The sequence below is a fragment of the Xenopus laevis genome, chromosome 5L (genome assembly GCF_017654675.1).
Source record: "Xenopus laevis strain J_2021 chromosome 5L, Xenopus_laevis_v10.1, whole genome shotgun sequence".
Taxonomy (NCBI): Eukaryota; Metazoa; Chordata; class Amphibia; order Anura; family Pipidae; genus Xenopus; species Xenopus laevis.
The window spans coordinates 45529389-45547552 of record NC_054379.1 but is presented as its reverse complement, the minus strand read 5'-3'; the positions used below and the strand labels follow the sequence as shown (position 1 = coordinate 45547552).

The 18164-nt window shown below is 36.6% G+C and overlaps 1 protein-coding gene across 4 annotated transcripts in view; it reads right to left on the bottom strand.

Moving 5' to 3' along the window:
* Nucleotides 1-563: 563 nt before the first annotated feature.
* The window catches only part of vit.L (vitrin L homeolog), a 70402-nt gene continuing 52801 nt past the window's right edge, over nt 564-18164 (bottom strand). For 2 of the 4 annotated variants that reach the window (XM_018262986.2, XM_018262984.2), the window contains 13 exons: nt 17854-17925; nt 15903-15962; nt 14465-14536; nt 14304-14372; nt 12888-12950; nt 12285-12347; nt 10764-10805; nt 9723-9785; nt 8341-8488; nt 6951-7054; nt 5009-5235; nt 1938-2451; nt 564-1334 (listed from right to left, as the gene is read on the bottom strand). In XM_018262986.2, the coding sequence (XP_018118475.1) occupies nt 1156-1334; nt 1938-2451; nt 5009-5235; nt 6951-7054; nt 8341-8488; nt 9723-9785; nt 10764-10805; nt 12285-12347; nt 12888-12950; nt 14304-14372; nt 14465-14536; nt 15903-15962; nt 17854-17925 (1676 nt within the window). In that variant the 3' untranslated portion in view covers nt 564-1155. The remainder of the gene's footprint in view (nt 1335-1937; nt 2452-5008; nt 5236-6950; nt 7055-8340; nt 8489-9722; nt 9786-10763; nt 10806-12284; nt 12348-12887; nt 12951-14303; nt 14373-14464; nt 14537-15902; nt 15963-17853; nt 17926-18164) is intronic. The other 2 variants (XM_018262985.2, XM_018262988.2) reach the window with 2 other exon arrangements.

The window sequence follows — 18164 nt, the reverse complement described above, 5'->3', positions numbered from 1 at the left end:
AATTGGCTATCCTTAAAGTTGTTGCTGCAATCATTAACAGAAATGCAAATCTATATAGTATATGAGAACAGTGCTGAAAAATAGCCTAAATTCTATTAAAGGGGTTGTTCATCTTCCAAACAATTCAGTTGTTTTTAGATTGTTTCCCAGAAATAAAGACTTTTTTCAATTACTTTCCATTATTTATTTTTTAGTTTTTTTCCAAAATCTAAGTTTAAAGTTGAATGTTCCTGTCTCTGGTGTTTGAGTCGGGCAGCTCAGTAATTCAGGTGCAGACTCTAAACTGTTACAATTTTGCAACATTGAGTTGATACATTTCTCAGCAGCATCTCTGAAGTATCAGCAACTATTGTATCAATTCCAACAGCTGCCTTTAATGATACCCAGAGATTCTGCTCAGCAGGGACAAATATAAGAAATGTATCAACTAAATGTACTGTATCCATTTAGAACAGTTTACAGGATCTGCGACCCCCCCTCCCAGAGCTGCTTCAGAAGGAGAGAAATGACACTTTACACTTCAATATTAGCAAAACCGTCACACATAGAAAATAGAAAGTCATTGGAATAAGTCGTTATTTCTGGTGATCTATCTGAATCCAACTAGTTGTTTGAAGGTGAACAACCCCTTTAAGGCAGCATCTCTGGTTCGTTAATGCTGCATCGAAATTGTTGCATTCAAAATGCAAAAGCATTTGGTTTGAGATCTGCATTTACAAATTCCCAGCTCAATAATGGGAAAGGCTTAAAAATAGAAAAATTATATATATTAAAGTACCAATGTGTGGTTGTATGAATGGTACTTGTTGAATAAATAACGGTAGCATAATATGGTTCTCTGTGGCACACTATGACCTGCTGAACATTTTATTGAGAACATGCGTTATCCACAAAATACCTAAATCCTGTCTTTACCCATCTGTAGGCTGTAGGTATATTACAGGCACATCACATTAGCTTTCTTTGGTGCATGGAAGTGTGCACCACACAGGTTAAAAAGCAAATGCCAGTCTGCAGGTCACAATTGTACCTGTACTTAAATCTGGACATGAGTCTTACTTTGCATTTAATACTGTGTAAATTGGCGTTTATGGATTTAATGGTAGAAAAACCTGGTATCCAGGAATTAGTTACATGTCCATAATTGCGTTGATTTTAGTTTCTTGGCTGAGAATTATATTCTGTACAAATGTTCTGGATGATCTTCCCAACAAACTTGTAGAGACTGTCAAAGTCTTCCACGAAAAATGAATGGTCCTTGTCAGGGTCAGTGGCAATGGATTCCAGCTCGTCCTGGGCTGCCCAGGCAATCCCAATAGCATAGGCAATTACCCCTGTGGAAAGTCACAATTTTAAAATGAAAGATAGCTGATTTTAAATCAGATTTTTAAACTTATTGATAAATATCAAGGCTAGGCTCAAATAGTAGAAATTATATCTCGTACATAAAATTGACCTTACGCTTTATATGCCTAGACATGGGCAAATACTCATAGGCCCAGGCCCATATCTAGGCACAAAACACTTATGGACATTTTTTTCATACACATTTTAAATACATTTTTTTCTACATTTATATACAAACATGTTCCAGTGTGTCTATCTAAATGTGTGCCCTAAATGTTAGGTCAGTTGAATAAAAGCATTGTTCGCATTTGAAAACACAATTTTTTTAGTATATGTTAAGTTAGACCATCACTTTTTAAAACGCTATACATTTTGTGTTTTTTCTAGGACATGTATGAGATGCACTATGCTGAGGACATGAACCTCTACTGCAAAAGATGTTATATTTCATAATCTTAATAGGCTGTTGGGAAAGAGATTTTCCTTTTCACTTTTAACTTTGTGCTATCTATAATGATTAACTATAAAAAGTAGAAATTGCTTATGTGTACAGTAGCATATATACCACGGAATATTAGAAAAATGCTTACCATTCCGATGTGCAGCTGCAGCTGGAACTCGAACATCATCGTAGGATCGTCCATCTGTAATGACAATTAATATCTTCCTCTTGTTTGGCTTTGATTTACTGAAGAGTTGCTCGGAGGCGTAGGTGATGGCAGCGCCTGTGCTTGTTCCTCCACTCCAATAGCCTATTCTCATGATGGCATTAATCACGTCTTGCTTTGTGCTATATTTATCGAATCCAAATTCCAGCCTTTGTTCATAGGTGTATTGCACTGCTCCTATCCTGGTGTCCGTATCAGAAATCTCAAACTCATTGGTAATATTGGCAATAAACTGGAGCACAGTGCGGAAATTGCCTGTTCCAACACTGCTGGAGCCATCAATGACAAAACCAATGTCAGCGGCATTGAGACACGTCTTGCTGCAGACTAGTTTGTCAATATCACACATACGATTTACCAGAGGGTTGACAACTTTGTGGAGTCCGAACCAGCTTGGCACATTGATGGAAAAATGTCCGTTGGTTCTACACACCGCCTGAAATTACATGGTATAAAACAGTTAGATTTTTACCAGCACAGCTATTTTTTGTATTATCTGGATGAATATAGATAACAGAAAAATCTTCTAAACAGACATGTAAAAAGAAGGTTCTTTCTTTGGGACACAAAGTCACAGCCTTACGCGTTTCATCTCTCTGACACTTAGGGGGTTTTTTAGTCTGAATGCTAAAAACTCGAAAAATGTTTGTTTTTTTCTTACTGTAAAGTCCGAATTTTAATATAAAAAAAACCTAACATTTTTCGAGATATATTGTACCCCGAGATCCTGAAAATCTGCCATGTCAGACCTGCTGAGGTTGTATATAAGTCAATGGGAGAGGTCCCTATCCTATTTGGAACTTTCTGTTGTCTGCTCTATAATTAGCCCAAAAATCCAACTATTTCAGGAAAAAATCTGAAAAATGTGGGCTTTTCGGGAGAAAGACCAAAAATATTGAGCGATTCGGGAAAAAAATCTGAAAAAGTTGTATGACTGGGATTTTCACTAGATTTTATTGCGTTTTTCCCCGATCTGATTGAATCGAGTTTTTTTAATAATAAATAAGGTCAAATTGAGGATTCTCGTTTGGACTTTTTTAAATGAAATAATCAGAAAAATTAGGATTTTGATAAATAATCCCCTAAATCATAGGCCTATAACCCTATGATTAAGGGGGTTACTAAAATCTGGTTTGGCTGTTTTGTTTTTAAATCAAATGTTTTAAGATTTATTAAAGCCCGATGCAGCAAAAAGCAAAAATCTCAGACCTGCGAGGTTCTGTATAAGTCAATGGCATAGGTCCCTCTCCTATTTTGAAGTTTCTGTGGTCTGTGCTAGAATCCAACCATTGGATTCGGGGAAAAAATCTTCGAAATAATCATACGATTCGGGTTTTGGCAAGGTTATATTGAGGGTTTACCCTATTCAATTGAAACTTTTTTTTTTTTTAAATAATAAATTAGGTAAAATCAGTTATGGGAGTTTGGTCACTTACCCTCTAAGTGTCTGTGAGATATGAAATGCATAAGGCTGTACTTTTGTGTAACTACATTCTTTTTACCCGTCTGTTTGGAAGATTGTTCAATGAGTGCCTGCTTCACTACAATATGGTTTTGATCCACTCTCTCAGCTGAAGGTTCAGGGACCGGGTGGTGCACCTGGACCTCTTCCAACACTTGGTGAGTTTAATACCTTAAGACCTAATCTTTTGCATTTATTGTCAACCTTATTCCACTATAACTACTATACAGTGGAAAAAACAAATTGGTTGATTGTGTTTATATCTTTACAGCAAGCTTCTTATTGAAGAAAGCCTGCTCAGGGAAAAATACCTCAACTAACAAGGTTTTTTCCCCCAAAACCTTGTGTGATTTCTTTAACTCACATTGGGCTAAAAGGCTCAAGCAATCATAAATCGGTCACATCAATATAAATCTCTATATGCCCAGTATAAGAAAGATGGCCCAAAGCAGTGTAGGGAGGACCCAGCCTGAAGCAGAGATTTCAGAGGGAATGCTTATCTGCTGACCTAGTTATTTCTATAGCAGGGTGACTGATACAACAAGGTTTACACTGTAACTAGTGTATGAAGTTTGAAGGGTGTTAACTAAATGTTTAACATCAAAAGGAGGCTTGAACTCAAGAAGCTGAGTTTTATATTTCCACTAAACTATATCTTTTGTCAGCATGGAATTGGTATGTTGGTTTAAATCAGATGACGAATCTCAATTGTTTTTCACAAAATGTTTGTCTAAGGGTTACTGACTGTTGTTGTTTATATAGTAAATGACACACTATGTTGCCAAAACATATATTTGTGGACACCTGCTTGTCAAACAATGGCGTTGCTGCTAAATTTGCTACTAAAACAGCCTACTGCCACACCATCTTGATTCCCGGCCTGTGGATAAATACAAAATTAAAATCAGCCTAGGCCTGTGACTGCACCCTCCCTGATTCACTGTGTTGGCCCAATGGCAGGCATATGGAACGGATTTCTGCACCAAAATGGGTGAGTATATATTTTTATGCCGAAATCCACTCCATGTGCTGCATCCGGTCTGACACAGTTATGCTGATGCAGTAGGCAGGCTAAAAATTAGCCTGTTGAGGTGTTAGCCTTACCCTCTTCTCTTCTGAGAAGGCTTTCCAGTAAATTTTGGAATGTGTGATTTGCTTCCATTCATACTTAAAAGGTAGGGCACTGATATTGGGTAATCATGCCAATTCATTTTCCAGTTGTTACTGGTAAAACAAAGCTTAATCTCTGTAAATTGTAAACAATCCTTGACAACAGAGAAAGTGAGAACAGTACACGTTGTGGCCTAGACATGGCTGAGAGTTACCTGTTTTAAAAAATTTATATTTTTTGTGCTTCCTGATGATGCCTTATGTAGTTTTGCTACCTTCTTAGGGTACCTTGACAGATTGCTTGTCATTATTATTATTGTTCTATTATATTTTTCATATTTGTTTTAACACATACTCCTGCCTTTATAAGATGGGATAACAGTATCTCTACCCAAAGAACGGTCTGTCCACTGTTGTTTACCTTATCCACAAAGTTTGATTCGACAACACTTGACCTCTCATTTTCATCAGCACCCTCTATGGTGACAAAGAAAATATTGATTCCAGACTCGCGAGCAAGACGAGAAGCTTCTTCAACCTTATCTGTCGGCCATCCATCCACCATCACAACGGCCACATTTGGAGCACTTCCTCTATTCCCACTGGCATCTGAAAAGTAATTCCTGTTCACGTAGGAGAGAGCTTTTCCTGATGGGAAAATTGGATAAAAATGTATTTGTAGCTAAATAATTTAATTAATATAAAAATACAGCAGCGATCTATTACATACAATAATTTAATTATATTAAATTAATCATTACTGCAGTGTTGATGATTCTCTAATAAATCTTCCATCTCCAGCACTGTCATTAATATTTCCTTTAAAGGGGTGCTTCACCTTTAAATTATAAGTAAACCTTTAAAATAAGTGAATGTAAAATTGATGAGAGCGCTTCTGCGAAATAGATAGATTTGAGAAATGTTTTTAATTGTTTTCCTAAGCAGAAGAACATCAGAGTAGCCTCTTTCTTTTTCCTGACAACTTCCTTGACTACTTGGTGGTCAAACTGGTCAGAAACTGACCAGCAGGGGGCGCTGTTGGAACAAAATTCATTCATATTAACAGCACATATATCCCTTAATATCTTGGAATAAAAACAAAATAAATAATGTAAATTACAAAAGTGCTTAGAATAGTACTCTCCTCAATTTTACATTCACTTACAATTTAAAGGTTTGCTTATCCTTTAAGGTAACTTTTAGTATGTTATAGAATGACCAATTCTAAGCAACTTTTCAATTGGTACTTTTCTTCTGAATCTTTGCAGCTTTCAAATGGGCGTCGCTGACCCCTTCTATAACGCAAACTCTCTGTAAGGCTACAAATGTATTGTTATTATTACCTTTTCTTACTCGATCTTTCTATTCAGGCCTCTCCTATTCATTCAGTCTCTTATTCAAATCAATGCATGGTTGCTATGATAATTTGGACCCTAGCTACCACATTGCTTAAAGAGCTGCTGAATAAATAACTCAAAAACTTTAAGTAATAAAACATGAAAACCAATTACAAATTCGCTCAGAATATCACTCTCTACATCATATTAAAATTTATCTCAAAGGTGAACAATCCCTTAAATAATTAGTTTAATTATATATGCACTTCCTTTCCTAATGTATTAAAAAATTATTCATTTTAAATATAGGCATAAGATCTGTTATCCGCACAGCGCTGTTTCGCAGGAAAGAGCCGCCTGAGGCGGCTCCTGTAATGCCGCCCCCCCATCCGCTTACCTTTCCGGGGTGGAGGCAGCAACACTAGTGCGGAGAGCGCAATAGCGTTTTCTCGCACTAGTAAAGACGAATTTCCGGTTTAAAAAATGGAAATTCGGCTCTTAAAGGCATAGGAGCGGCTTTTTGCCGCCCCCTGGCGCTGCCGCCTGAGGCGAGTTACTCAACTCGCCTCATTGGCGGAGCGCCCCTGTATCCGCAGACCCATTATACAGAATTACAGGAAGGTGGTCTCCCGTAGACTCCATTTTAGTCAAATAATTCAAAATTTTAAAACACATTTCCTTTTTCTATATTATAGCAAAAGAGTACCTTGATAGAATTAATCCTATAATGGGTGGGAAAACAATCCTATTGGGCTTATTTAATGTTTTTTTATTTTTTAGCAGACTTAAGATATGGTGATCTATCCATGTTATGGGAAGATCCCTTATCCGGAAAACTCCTGGTCCAAAGCATCCTGATAACAGGTCCCATACCTGTAATAACATGCAGCAAGTTGCTAACCTAAGTTGCTCTCCACATTTTTAACCCAAGGAGTGATAGGAATTTAAAAAAAAAATTCACAATATTTATAACATACTGTATAATAAGACCAAGGCATACATAACATCATTTAAATGATAACCTACCAACATTGGAATGCCCCCCTTTTTGAGGAACTTTTTCAATGGCATTTTTAAGATCTCCAACACTGAAATGTTCCCGAAGACCAAATTCTGTTGTAGGTTCATCTCTTAAAGATAAACAAAAAAAGGGTAATTCTTTAACATAACAAGGAATTTGACTGATACTGATAAATAGTGATTGGCGAATTATGCGGCGAATTCCCGCGATTTGCCGGTGAATAAATTTGCAAAACCACTGCGAAAATTCACCCACATAAAATGGACGCTGCTGCCGTTTCACAAATTTTTTGCCGTTTCGCTAATTTAGTGGGAAATTTGCGAATTTTTCGGCAAAACGCCCCAAATTCGTATGGGGGCAATGATACTGATTAACAAATTCACACATGCAGTAAGTCAGTACAGCAAAGGAAGCTATAACCACATGTAAATATGTACATTAAATACACATTAAAGTTCACCGCATGAAATGAAAATATCAGTATAATGTATAAACAACGCTTGATTTAGACTGGCATTGATATAGGACATATTCAGGTCTACCAGGCTTATTTTGGTGTCAAAGAGGACCTTCATTTTAATTATATGAATCTATTTATTACATACATATTGTAGGCCATGATATTTTTTCTGTTATAAAGAGATACATCTTCTACTCAAATGACAAACAGCATACCAACATATTGTGTTATCACAGTCCCGTTGCAATGATGCTGAGAAGCATCTAGTAGAACTTTATAGTGACACAGGGAGAACATGGCCATAATTCCTTACATAAGCCTCACCAGTTCTCAGTCATGGCTTAATTATTCCTATTGAAAGCTGTATCTATTTCTACTGTTTATATTCTCTCAAATTCTGACACCTGATCAACAGAACAAACAGCATCAGTTTAACAGACCTTGAGAAGAACTGACTTCTGCTACATTGTTTCAAGAGTCAGAACCAGTAGTGAGTGCAAAGCACAAACATAGAGAAATAAATTGCTTTAATTTGCAAACACGACATACTTTAAAAATGTTAATTTAATATCTATTGAAAAGCTAAATAGTCCCTTTACCATTCAGGACACAGTGGGCCTGGTTTCCTAAAACAATTACTTATATCAATGTGATCAAAGCTAATTGTTGTTGATATTTAGCTAGTGCACCAGCATTACTGGAAGCAGAAGGATATAAAAATTCATTCTGTGCTGGCTGGATTAGACATCTCTATGGAGAGAACAAAAAGTGTTGTGTATGCAGTTGAACATGATGCTCTTCAATTCAGAACTTTCCTTTTTTTATTATAGGCCAACTAAAAAGATCTTGGAATATCATATATTGTAAATCACCTGAAGCAGTGGGTATTGTAATACTGTACACTCTTGTGTTTATTTGATTATTGAAGATCTTACCCATACTGAACAACACCCAAAAGAGGCCCAGAGAGGCCAACATCAAGAGCTTCCGCCATCTGGTTCAAGAAAAGCTTTTGTATCTTGAAACGCCTCTTTCCAATACTCCAGCTCCCATCAATAAGGAACACAAGATCGATTTTGCAGTCTTATAGGGCAAGAACACAAAAGTCAAAAACATACTACGTTTTGATAAATGAATTCATTTTAGCTATAACAAAATAATATTTGCAGAAATTAATTATTTTATACAGTAAAATACATCATAAGACATAGGGAATAGAAGATAATGAAACTTGTGACCAGGGACCCATAGGCAGTTTTTATTTTGACTTTTGACACACCTTTGCTTTTTCTGGTTTCTTTATTTCTTTTATGGAATATCACTATTGTCTTTACATTCTTTCTTTGTTTCCTTGATCACTCTTCCTTAGGGATGCACCGAAACCACTTCATTCAGGATTCAGCCGAACCCTTTGCGAAAGATTCAGCTGAATATTGAACCGAATCTGAACCCTAATTTGCATATGCAAATTAGGGGTGGGAAGGAGAAAACATTTTTTACATCGACAAAAAGTCACGTGATTTCCCTCCTCACCCCTAATTTACATTTGCAAATTAGTATTCGGATTTGGTTCGGCCAGGCAGAAGGATTCGTCCAAATCCAAATCCTGCTGAAAAAGGCCAAATCCTGGCCAAATCCCGAACCGAATCCTCGATTCGGTGCATCCCTACTCTTCCTACATCTCCTCTTTTTTTCTGCCTCAATTTTTTGCTATCCAGCTCTCGCGTTTACTCATTCTTGTATTTATTCTCTCCTTGTCCCTCTTTTTATAATCACTAATCGCTACCGCTCTAACCTAAGCACTCCCCCAATGTTTTCTTCTATCACTGTATAACTGTATAGCTTCTCTCAGACAATGCCAGCTTGTTTGGTTATGCAGCTTTGAAACCCCCAAAAGGTGAGATCTAACTAGGGATATAGAGGTCTTATACTTGGTGAACTAGAGGGTCCAGTGATACAAATCTAGGAGATTTGGTCAGCTAATTCATCACAGAGTCTGCACAAATGTATTCTGATGGAGCCCATACAAAGAGGGTAATGTAATAAAAGTGTCCATAGCAACCAATCAGACAAATATCTGATTGGCTGCTATGGGTACTAGACATTTTTTTACACTTTGCGCCCTGCCTTCAAGCCTCTTTGAACTGCTGCAGGTCTCAAAGAAATAAGTTTTGGAGGCATAAACCCTCTTGCCTCCTATCAGTCCCCTACTCATTCAGATGTGCAAACTAGGGAATGGCCTGTATTTTCTGTCTCAACTGAGAACAGCCTGACCAAACGTATTATGTACATAATATTATGATATAAAAGTGCATACTTGCTCCTCCTAGGGTTACTGTTTCTGGTGGCTTTGTGACAACTTCTTCCCTTGCATTGATTGCTAGAAAGGAAAATTGTAATTCTTTACCACAACATAAAACAACAACTTTTAAAAACTAGTTAAATGACCACAACAGAATATCCTTCATTTAGAAGAAACATATAGGGGCAGATTTATCGAATTGAATTACTTCGACTTCGAATACCGAAGTCAAAGTTTTTTTTCCATCAAATTTGGCCATTTGCGGTCGAAGTAAAAAAGGATTTCAGCGTTCGATCGAACAAATGATTTTTCTTCTTAGGCTCCATAGGCTAACATAGCACTTCGGCAGGTTTAATTTGGCGAAGTATTGAAGTTGAAGTTTTTTTAAAGAGACAATACTTCGATTATCGAATCGTCGAATCGTCGAATATTCAAACTATTTTACTTCGAATCGAAGTCATAGTAACCTATTCGATGGTCGAAGTATTCAAAAAATTACTTTGAATTTCAAATTTTTTTACTTAGAAAGTTCCCTCGAATTCACTTCGACCCTTGATAAATCTGCCCCATAATATCACTACCCTACATTTGGGGGCAGATTTTATCAAGTAAAAATTGGAATTTTCGAATTTTGCAGACTTCCTGAAAAAAAAACTTGAATCAAATTCGATTTTTGAAAAATATCAATTGGTCGTTTTTTCCGAATTGCGAGTTCATGGGGGTTTATGGGAGTTTATTGAAGTTTTTACAAACTCCCATGAACTCGTAATTCGATCCTTGATAAATCTGCCCCTTGGTGTATCATTTAAACAACAGGATTTACAATCAAATCTAATTTATTGACTTTGATTAAATGTCTGCTCCTGAACATATCCATGTTGGAATCATGCCTTTGTTAATAGTTTATAGTTTCCTATGAATATGGCTCTATCTTAGACCCTATACAAAGCTCAGGCTCTGTATAGAGCAAATAAACTCATGATACATATCAGGGCGTATTTTATTTTGTGTCAGGTATCTATTTACATAAACAGTGCAGTGCAATGTGCAATATACCTATTTCAGAAAATCCGTGTCTCCATAAATCCTCTTCATTGTCTATAAAATGCAAAATAACAATAAATGTGTTATTTTGTACACAATGGTTTGTAATTAACTTCAAATGTACATTGGCATGTTTATTTCTTTATGTGGGCATAAACCTTGGCATGAGTTATTTAAAAATGTAATTTTTTCGGAACAAATAATATATTTGTTTTCATAATGCTGTTTGCAAGTGTTTGCCACTTGCCTAACCAGCCCTAAGGATGAAGAATTTTGCTGAACATCTTTTCTTCACACTTTATGGGGCCAATTCACCAAGCTGGAGTGAAGGATTCGAAGTAAAAAAACTTTGAATTTCGAAGTTTTTTTGGGCTACTTCGACCATCGAATGGGCTACTTCGACCTTCGACTACGACTTCGAATCGAAGGATTGGAACTAAAAATCGTTCGACTATTCGATAGTTGAAGTACTGTCTCTTTAAGAAAAAACTTCGACCCCCTAGTTCGCCACCTAAAACCTACCAAACCCAATGTTAGCCTATGGGGAAGGTCCACATAGGCTTGCCTAAGTTTTTTTGGTCGAAGGATAATCCTTCGATCGTTGGATTAAAATCCTTTGATCGTTCGCTCAAACTATTTGCGCTAAAATCCTTCGACTTCGATATTCGAAGTAGAAGGATTTTAATTCCCAGTCGAATATTGAGGGTTAATTAACCCTCGATATTCGACCCTTGGTGAATTTGCCCCTATCAGTAGAAAGCAATGTGCATTTACATTTTAATAGTTGATCCCCATCAAGCTTGTTAGAAGGCTGACACTCAACATAAGACATGCATAGAGGGGGAAGAAAGAAGGGATAATTAGCGATGAGCGAATGTGTCCCGTTTTGCTTCGCTGAAAAATTTGCAAAACCATGAAAAAATTAGCGAAATGGCAAAATGTTGTGGAACGCATTGAAGTTAATGTGCATATTTACGCACAACAATTTTTCTCTCTCCAAAGTCAATAGGTGTTTTTTCTTATGGCGACTTTTTTGTCCTAATGCATTAAAGTCAATTGGCATTTTTTCTTATGGCTACTTTTTGTCCTAATGCATTAAAGACCAATAGGTGTTTTTTTTATGGCGACTTTTTGTCCTAATGCATTAAAGACCAATAGGTGTTTTTTCTTATGGCGACTTTTTGTCCTAATGCATTAAAGTCAATGGGTATTTTTTATTATGGCAACTTTATGTCCTAATACATTAAAGTCAATAGGGGTTTTTTTCACAGCAAATTTTTACCACAGTTCCGCGGATAAATTCGGACATGGTGAAATTCAGAATTTCGCTGCAAATCCATGGCTGGGGAATACATTCGCTCATCACTAGTGAGAATGTATCTACATGATAATAGGACTCCCTGACACAAGTGTTATGAGACTGCTGAGCAGAAGCTGGGGTAAGCAAACTATGAATTTTAGTTCATACACAATACCATGTTAATATTTCACAGGTAAAAAAATAAACATTTGTTCACTTAAATGGATGCTTACTTTTCGGTACGGATGTTTCTTGGACAGCCTTCCATACTGTGTCTGATTCACTGTTCCTGGAACCTTAAAAGCAGACAAAAACTGTCTATCAAATAATGAGCTTGTTGGAATACTCCATGATAAAGGAAACTATAACATTCTTATGAGGAAGCTTTCCATATATTTGACTACTAAATATTTTAACTTAATAGTCATAATATAACCACTAAATTACTGTTGCTTTCCACTGTTTTCTATTGGGACATAAATATTGTATGGTTTTTCTATTTACTGAAAGTAAATTTTGGCCTGGACTCAAATTTTGTGCTTAGTGATAACAAGCCCTTGCGTGGGCAAAGTACCTTCTATGGCAGTTTTTAGTAAACATGATATAAAGTGTTTAGATGACATACATTTCATAATTAGACAAAGACTTCCTGGTGAAGCCACTAGCATGTGGTCTAGATGACTGGATTGGAAACACTAAACTAAAGCCAGTTGTAACTTTTAAAACAGGCAAGCCCCTGCAGTTCATCATTAAATAAAAGTTGATGGCACATTTATGTATGCAAAACACCCCCCCTTATAAATTCTAAACCATTTTACCAAAATAAGGCTACTTACTGGATTGTGAAATTCCTGATTTCCACCTGTCAGTTTCTGATACGCTAGTCCTGGAATTTTGCACTATAAGTGAAAAAAAACATACAGTAAGAGAAAAGAAAGACCATTTCACCATTTCAGGGATCCTGCCTGGAGGCCGTACTTTAAGGGGGTTGTTCAATGAACTTTTAGTATGTAGAGAGTGATATTCTGAGACAATTTGCAATTGAAATTATTATTTTTGATTTTTGACTTATTTAACTTTTTAATCCGTTCCTCTCTAGTTTGCCATTTTAGCAATCTATTCTCAATGCAAAATATATAAAACACAAATGGGGTTATGTAATAAAAGGCACTACGTTTGCCCAGGGGCACTAACCCATAGCATCCAATCAGCAGGTGGAAGTTACTAGTCACCTGTTTAAATACAAGCATCTTATTGGTTGCCATGAGTTACTGCTCCTGGGCAAACATTTTCCGATACAATACACCTCTTTCTATAATTGTGTTGTGTTTTTACCGGCATATCTAGAGGTGCTACTTCCTTCTAGATGGTGATAGGTCTGCCCTGTCTGGGTTTCAGGCAGTATCACTGTAGTATGCATGTTCTGTGAGCAGTGGTACATTCAGGGAGCTTTGCCACCCAAATGTTTGACCCATCATTTATTTCAATGCCAGTCAACCAGAGCCATCGGTGCTCTCATGGATCAGGCGAGTGTCACTCAAAGAATGCAACAATCTGAATTTCCAAGTGACAATTGCCTAAAGGTGACCATATTTACCAAAGTCCGAATTTATCTCAGTATTTTCTGAAAAAAACTCTGAACAAATCCGCACAGGTTTTTTCGCCTTATTTATTAATGCACCTTTCCGAGAATTGTGTTTGCAAGGAAAAACCCAAAAAATCTTGAAAAATATGAATCGTACTAATTTTTTGTATTTTTCAACCGAAATCTTTTCTGTTTTTTGCCGGAAAACCACAAAATCTTCGGATTATTGCACGAAACCCAACGCAGATCAAAAAATCATTGGGACTTCTCCCATTGACTTATATGCAACCTCGGCAGGTCTGAGATGCCTGATTTTTCCATCCACGAGGTATAATAAATACTGAAATTTGTGGTTTTTTTATCCACTAAAAATTCGTCTTTTAGACTAAAAAAATCAGATCACGATGATGGTAAATGCAGGCCATCAGAGCAAGGACCCCATCAACAAGCCAATGCGGTCCTTGTGCTACAGAATTCTTAAACCTGCTTGACAGATATCTACCCAATTCAACTTTATCTTTTTTTCCCAAAACTGCTATACTTAACTGTTACATAGCATTCACAGATACAAGATTCACTATTTGATAGTATACTGTATATATATCCTTAAGGAATTATTGTGGGGTTAGAAGAATTGAAGCAGAGATGGGGCATATGAAGAACGTACCTTGTGTGTCCCGAGTTTCCACAGGCCAGACAGCTCCAACATTAGGTGCACTATTACTGCTTTCAGGTACTAGAGAGATTAAAAATAGAGAATTGCACAGTCACAACGTACAAATACTCATCAGAATATAAATGTATTTGGTGTGATAGCAGTTATCATACCTGTCGGCTTGCGCTGAATTGTATGGACATTTACCCTTTGGCTTGGATTTTGCCAGTCCCGTCTTTGTAATGCTTAAATGAATAATACCAATGTCTGTGAAGCATCATTCTACAATATCAATACACATGCAAATGCATACACACATGCACACATTGACATTCCTTTTACTCTTATTTTACCCTAGTTAGAAAAATAGAGTGAAATCTACATTCCCAAAATAATAATTGGAGTTCCAATGACTTTTAAACACTGAAAAAACTGGGGAGCTCAGTAAGATTTAAGATTAGGGGGCCCATTCATTAAATTCGAGTGAAGGAATAGAAGAAAAAATACTTTGAATTTCGAAGTGTTTTTTTGGCTACTTCGACCATCGAATGGGCTACTTCGACCTTCGACTATGACTTCGAACCGAACGATTCGAACTAAATATCGTTCGACCATTCGATAGTCGAAGTACTGTCTCTTTAAGAAAAAACTTCGACCCCTAGTTCGCCACCTAAAAGCTACCGAAGTCAATGTTAGCCTATGGGGAAGGTCCCCATAGACTTGGCTATCTTTTTTTGGTCGAAGGATAATCCTTCGATCGATGGATTAAAATCCTTCGAATCATTCGATTCGAAGGATTTAATCATTCGATCAAACGATTATTCCTTTGATCGTTCGATCTAACGAATTGCGCAATATCGATTTTAATTCGCCAGTCGAATATCGAGGGTTAATTAACCCTCGATATTCGACCCTTAATACATCTGCCCCTAAGAATAGTAACATGACAAAATACATCAAATCGGCTTTGGGCATTTTTGTCACACTTGAAGTAGAATACATTGCGTTTATAAGTGGTTGTGTCAGCGCAATTGGTCTTCATTTTTTATTATTTAGGGATTTTAAATTATTTAGCTTTGTGTGCAGCAGCTCTCCAGTTTGGAATTTCAGCAGCTATCTGGTTGCTATGGTCCAAATTAACCAGGCAGTGGTTTAAAAGAGATCCAGGAATATGAATAGAAGAGGCCCTAAATAGAAAGATATATAATAAAAAGTAACAATAACAATAAAACTGTAGCCTCACAGAGCAAATGTTTTTGACCGCTGGGGTCAGTGTCCCCCATATGAAAAAAAAGAGTCAGAAGATGAAGGCAAATAATCCAAAAACTATGAAAAAATGAAGACCAGTCGAAAAGAATCAAAGAATAGGCCATTCTATAATATACTTAAACTTAACCAGAAGGTGAAACACCCATTTAATAGATCACTTCAATACGAAAGGATGATAATTGTATATCTGTTCTGTGAATGATAGGCTCCATGCAGGAATGATCGCAGATCTTATTAATATACACAGAATGCGCCCTACAATTTCAAAACAATCAAAACAAGTAACATCGATACAAGCCAACTGTATTCATAAACAGCTTTAGTTACTCAGTTGTTACTTACATGGGCTTTGTTGAGGGGCATTGTTCTTTTCTGCTAAAATTTGCTGTATTCTACTGTAACCTGTTGCAAACACAATACAAAATATTGATGTTTTATGATATGATCTTTTATAATATTATGACCAATGTGTCACTTAGACTGACAACAAAATTGGTGTTTTGAACACCCAACTAAAACTATAGATGCAATATGTATAGAACATATCCTCTTACTGGTAACATGGCAGTATTATAGTCGTAGCAGAATCCTAGTTGCCCTGAGAAACATTGTGAAGTAGCAAACACCAAGGTGGTTACTTATTAAAGTCTGAATGCTAAAATCAGAATTTTTAGTGCAAAAAAACTGTCATTTTTCGAGATTTATTAAACCCCAAGGCTGCACAAAAAATGTGAAAATCCACCTGCCGACGCTATCATTGTCGGACTGGGACACCAGGGGCCCACCAAAAACCCTTAGACCAGGGGCCCACTCAAAGTATTATTTTCTTCCTTTCCTTGCTCAGCCTCTATTTTCCTAGTCTCTTTTCTTTACATACTATTACCTATTATTTCATCTATTTAGCCTCTTTGTTCTCATAGAAATAGGGAATAGCCATGAAATAGGCCAAATGTTTAGAAGCAGGAGGGCCCACTGACACCTTGGCCCACCGGGAGTTTTCCTGGTATCCTGGTGGTCCAGTCCGACACTGGCCGCGCCGTATATGTGTCAATAGGAGAGGGCCCTATACCATTTGAAAGCTTCTGTGGTCTGTGCTGGAATTAGCAAAAAATCCAACTATTTTGGGCTTTTCAGGCAAAAATCCAAAAAATTCTGGCTTTTACAAAAAAGCTTGAAAAAGTTGAGCAATTCAGGGAAAATATCAGAAAAATCATATGATTTGGGTTTTCGCTCGATTTTATTGAGTTTTTCTCTGATCCGCTTAAATCAAGCTTTTTTAATAATAAATAAGGTTAAATTGTGGATTCTAGTTTGGGCGTACTTTTTTAAATTAATTAATCAGGAACATTCGGATTTTGATAAATAACCCTCTACAAGTTTGATTAGGAAATAATACATTATTATATACTCGCTGTACTTTATTTGTCTATCCAAATAGGTTTAATACTACTTAAAGGAGAAGTAAAGCTAAACTAAAGAATAGCCAGAAATGTTGTAAATTTTGTTTTGGGCTTCTGTACCAGCCCAAGGCAACCACAGCTATTTAGAAGGGAAGATCTGTGCCTTTAAAGATGCCCCAGTAGCTCTCCATCTTCTTTTCTGCTGATTCACTGCACTTGCTCTGTGCTGCTGTCACTTACTGTGCTTAGGGACCCACTCACAATATAAAGTACACATAGAATATAAATGTCACAATATAAGGCTGATTAGTAATTAATACAGATAATTAATACATGGCAGCATAGAAACCAGTGCAACTAGCTTCAGAATTTAATAATCAGCCCTGTAACATCAGCTTATATTACAGACAATAGTCAAAAGATTGAGCACCAAAGAGAACAAAAGTCATTTAAAAAGTGAAGTTTAATTCATCATCATTAAAAATATTACATGCCCCTATCGTCCCGTGGGCTGCACGCTCAACCTGCCACTTTCTCAGAAGCATATTATATTATATTACAGACAAACCTTATTTTCTACTTGAAAATTTGCAACGACCCTAAGCTTAACTTCTCAACAGCTGCTCAGAGCCCACTGAGCATGTGAGTGTCACAGGCACTTTCCAAGATGGTGACCCCCTTTGACAAGCTTGAAGTTTTGGATCATTGCTTCTATTAAGAAGCTGAAACTTTGGGCTGGTGCAATAAGTTCAATATAAAATATGGCAATTTTAATCATATTCATTTTATGCTTAGTTCTCCTTTAATGAGGTAGCATATGATTATGCAAAGAGAATCTCTATGGCCCCTATACCAGATAGATGTATGATGACTACCCAAGATATTAAACTTACCAAAACCAGATGATGGCTGAGCGTTTCCAATGGGCTTCCGTATGGACACTGACGGTTGTTGTCGTGGTGCACCTATGACATACACACATGACTTATGTAAGTACAAAAGGTACAAAAATGTCAAAAATGCAGATATTCTAAGATTAGCTTGATTCTTCAAACACCAAATTGCTAATAATGACACAATTGCAAGACTATACTGAAATGTCACAAGAGCCATAAATATAATACATAGTAAATAATATATATATATATATATATATATATATATTTTTTTTTTTTTCCCCACAGTACCAGCACTCCCGACGAAG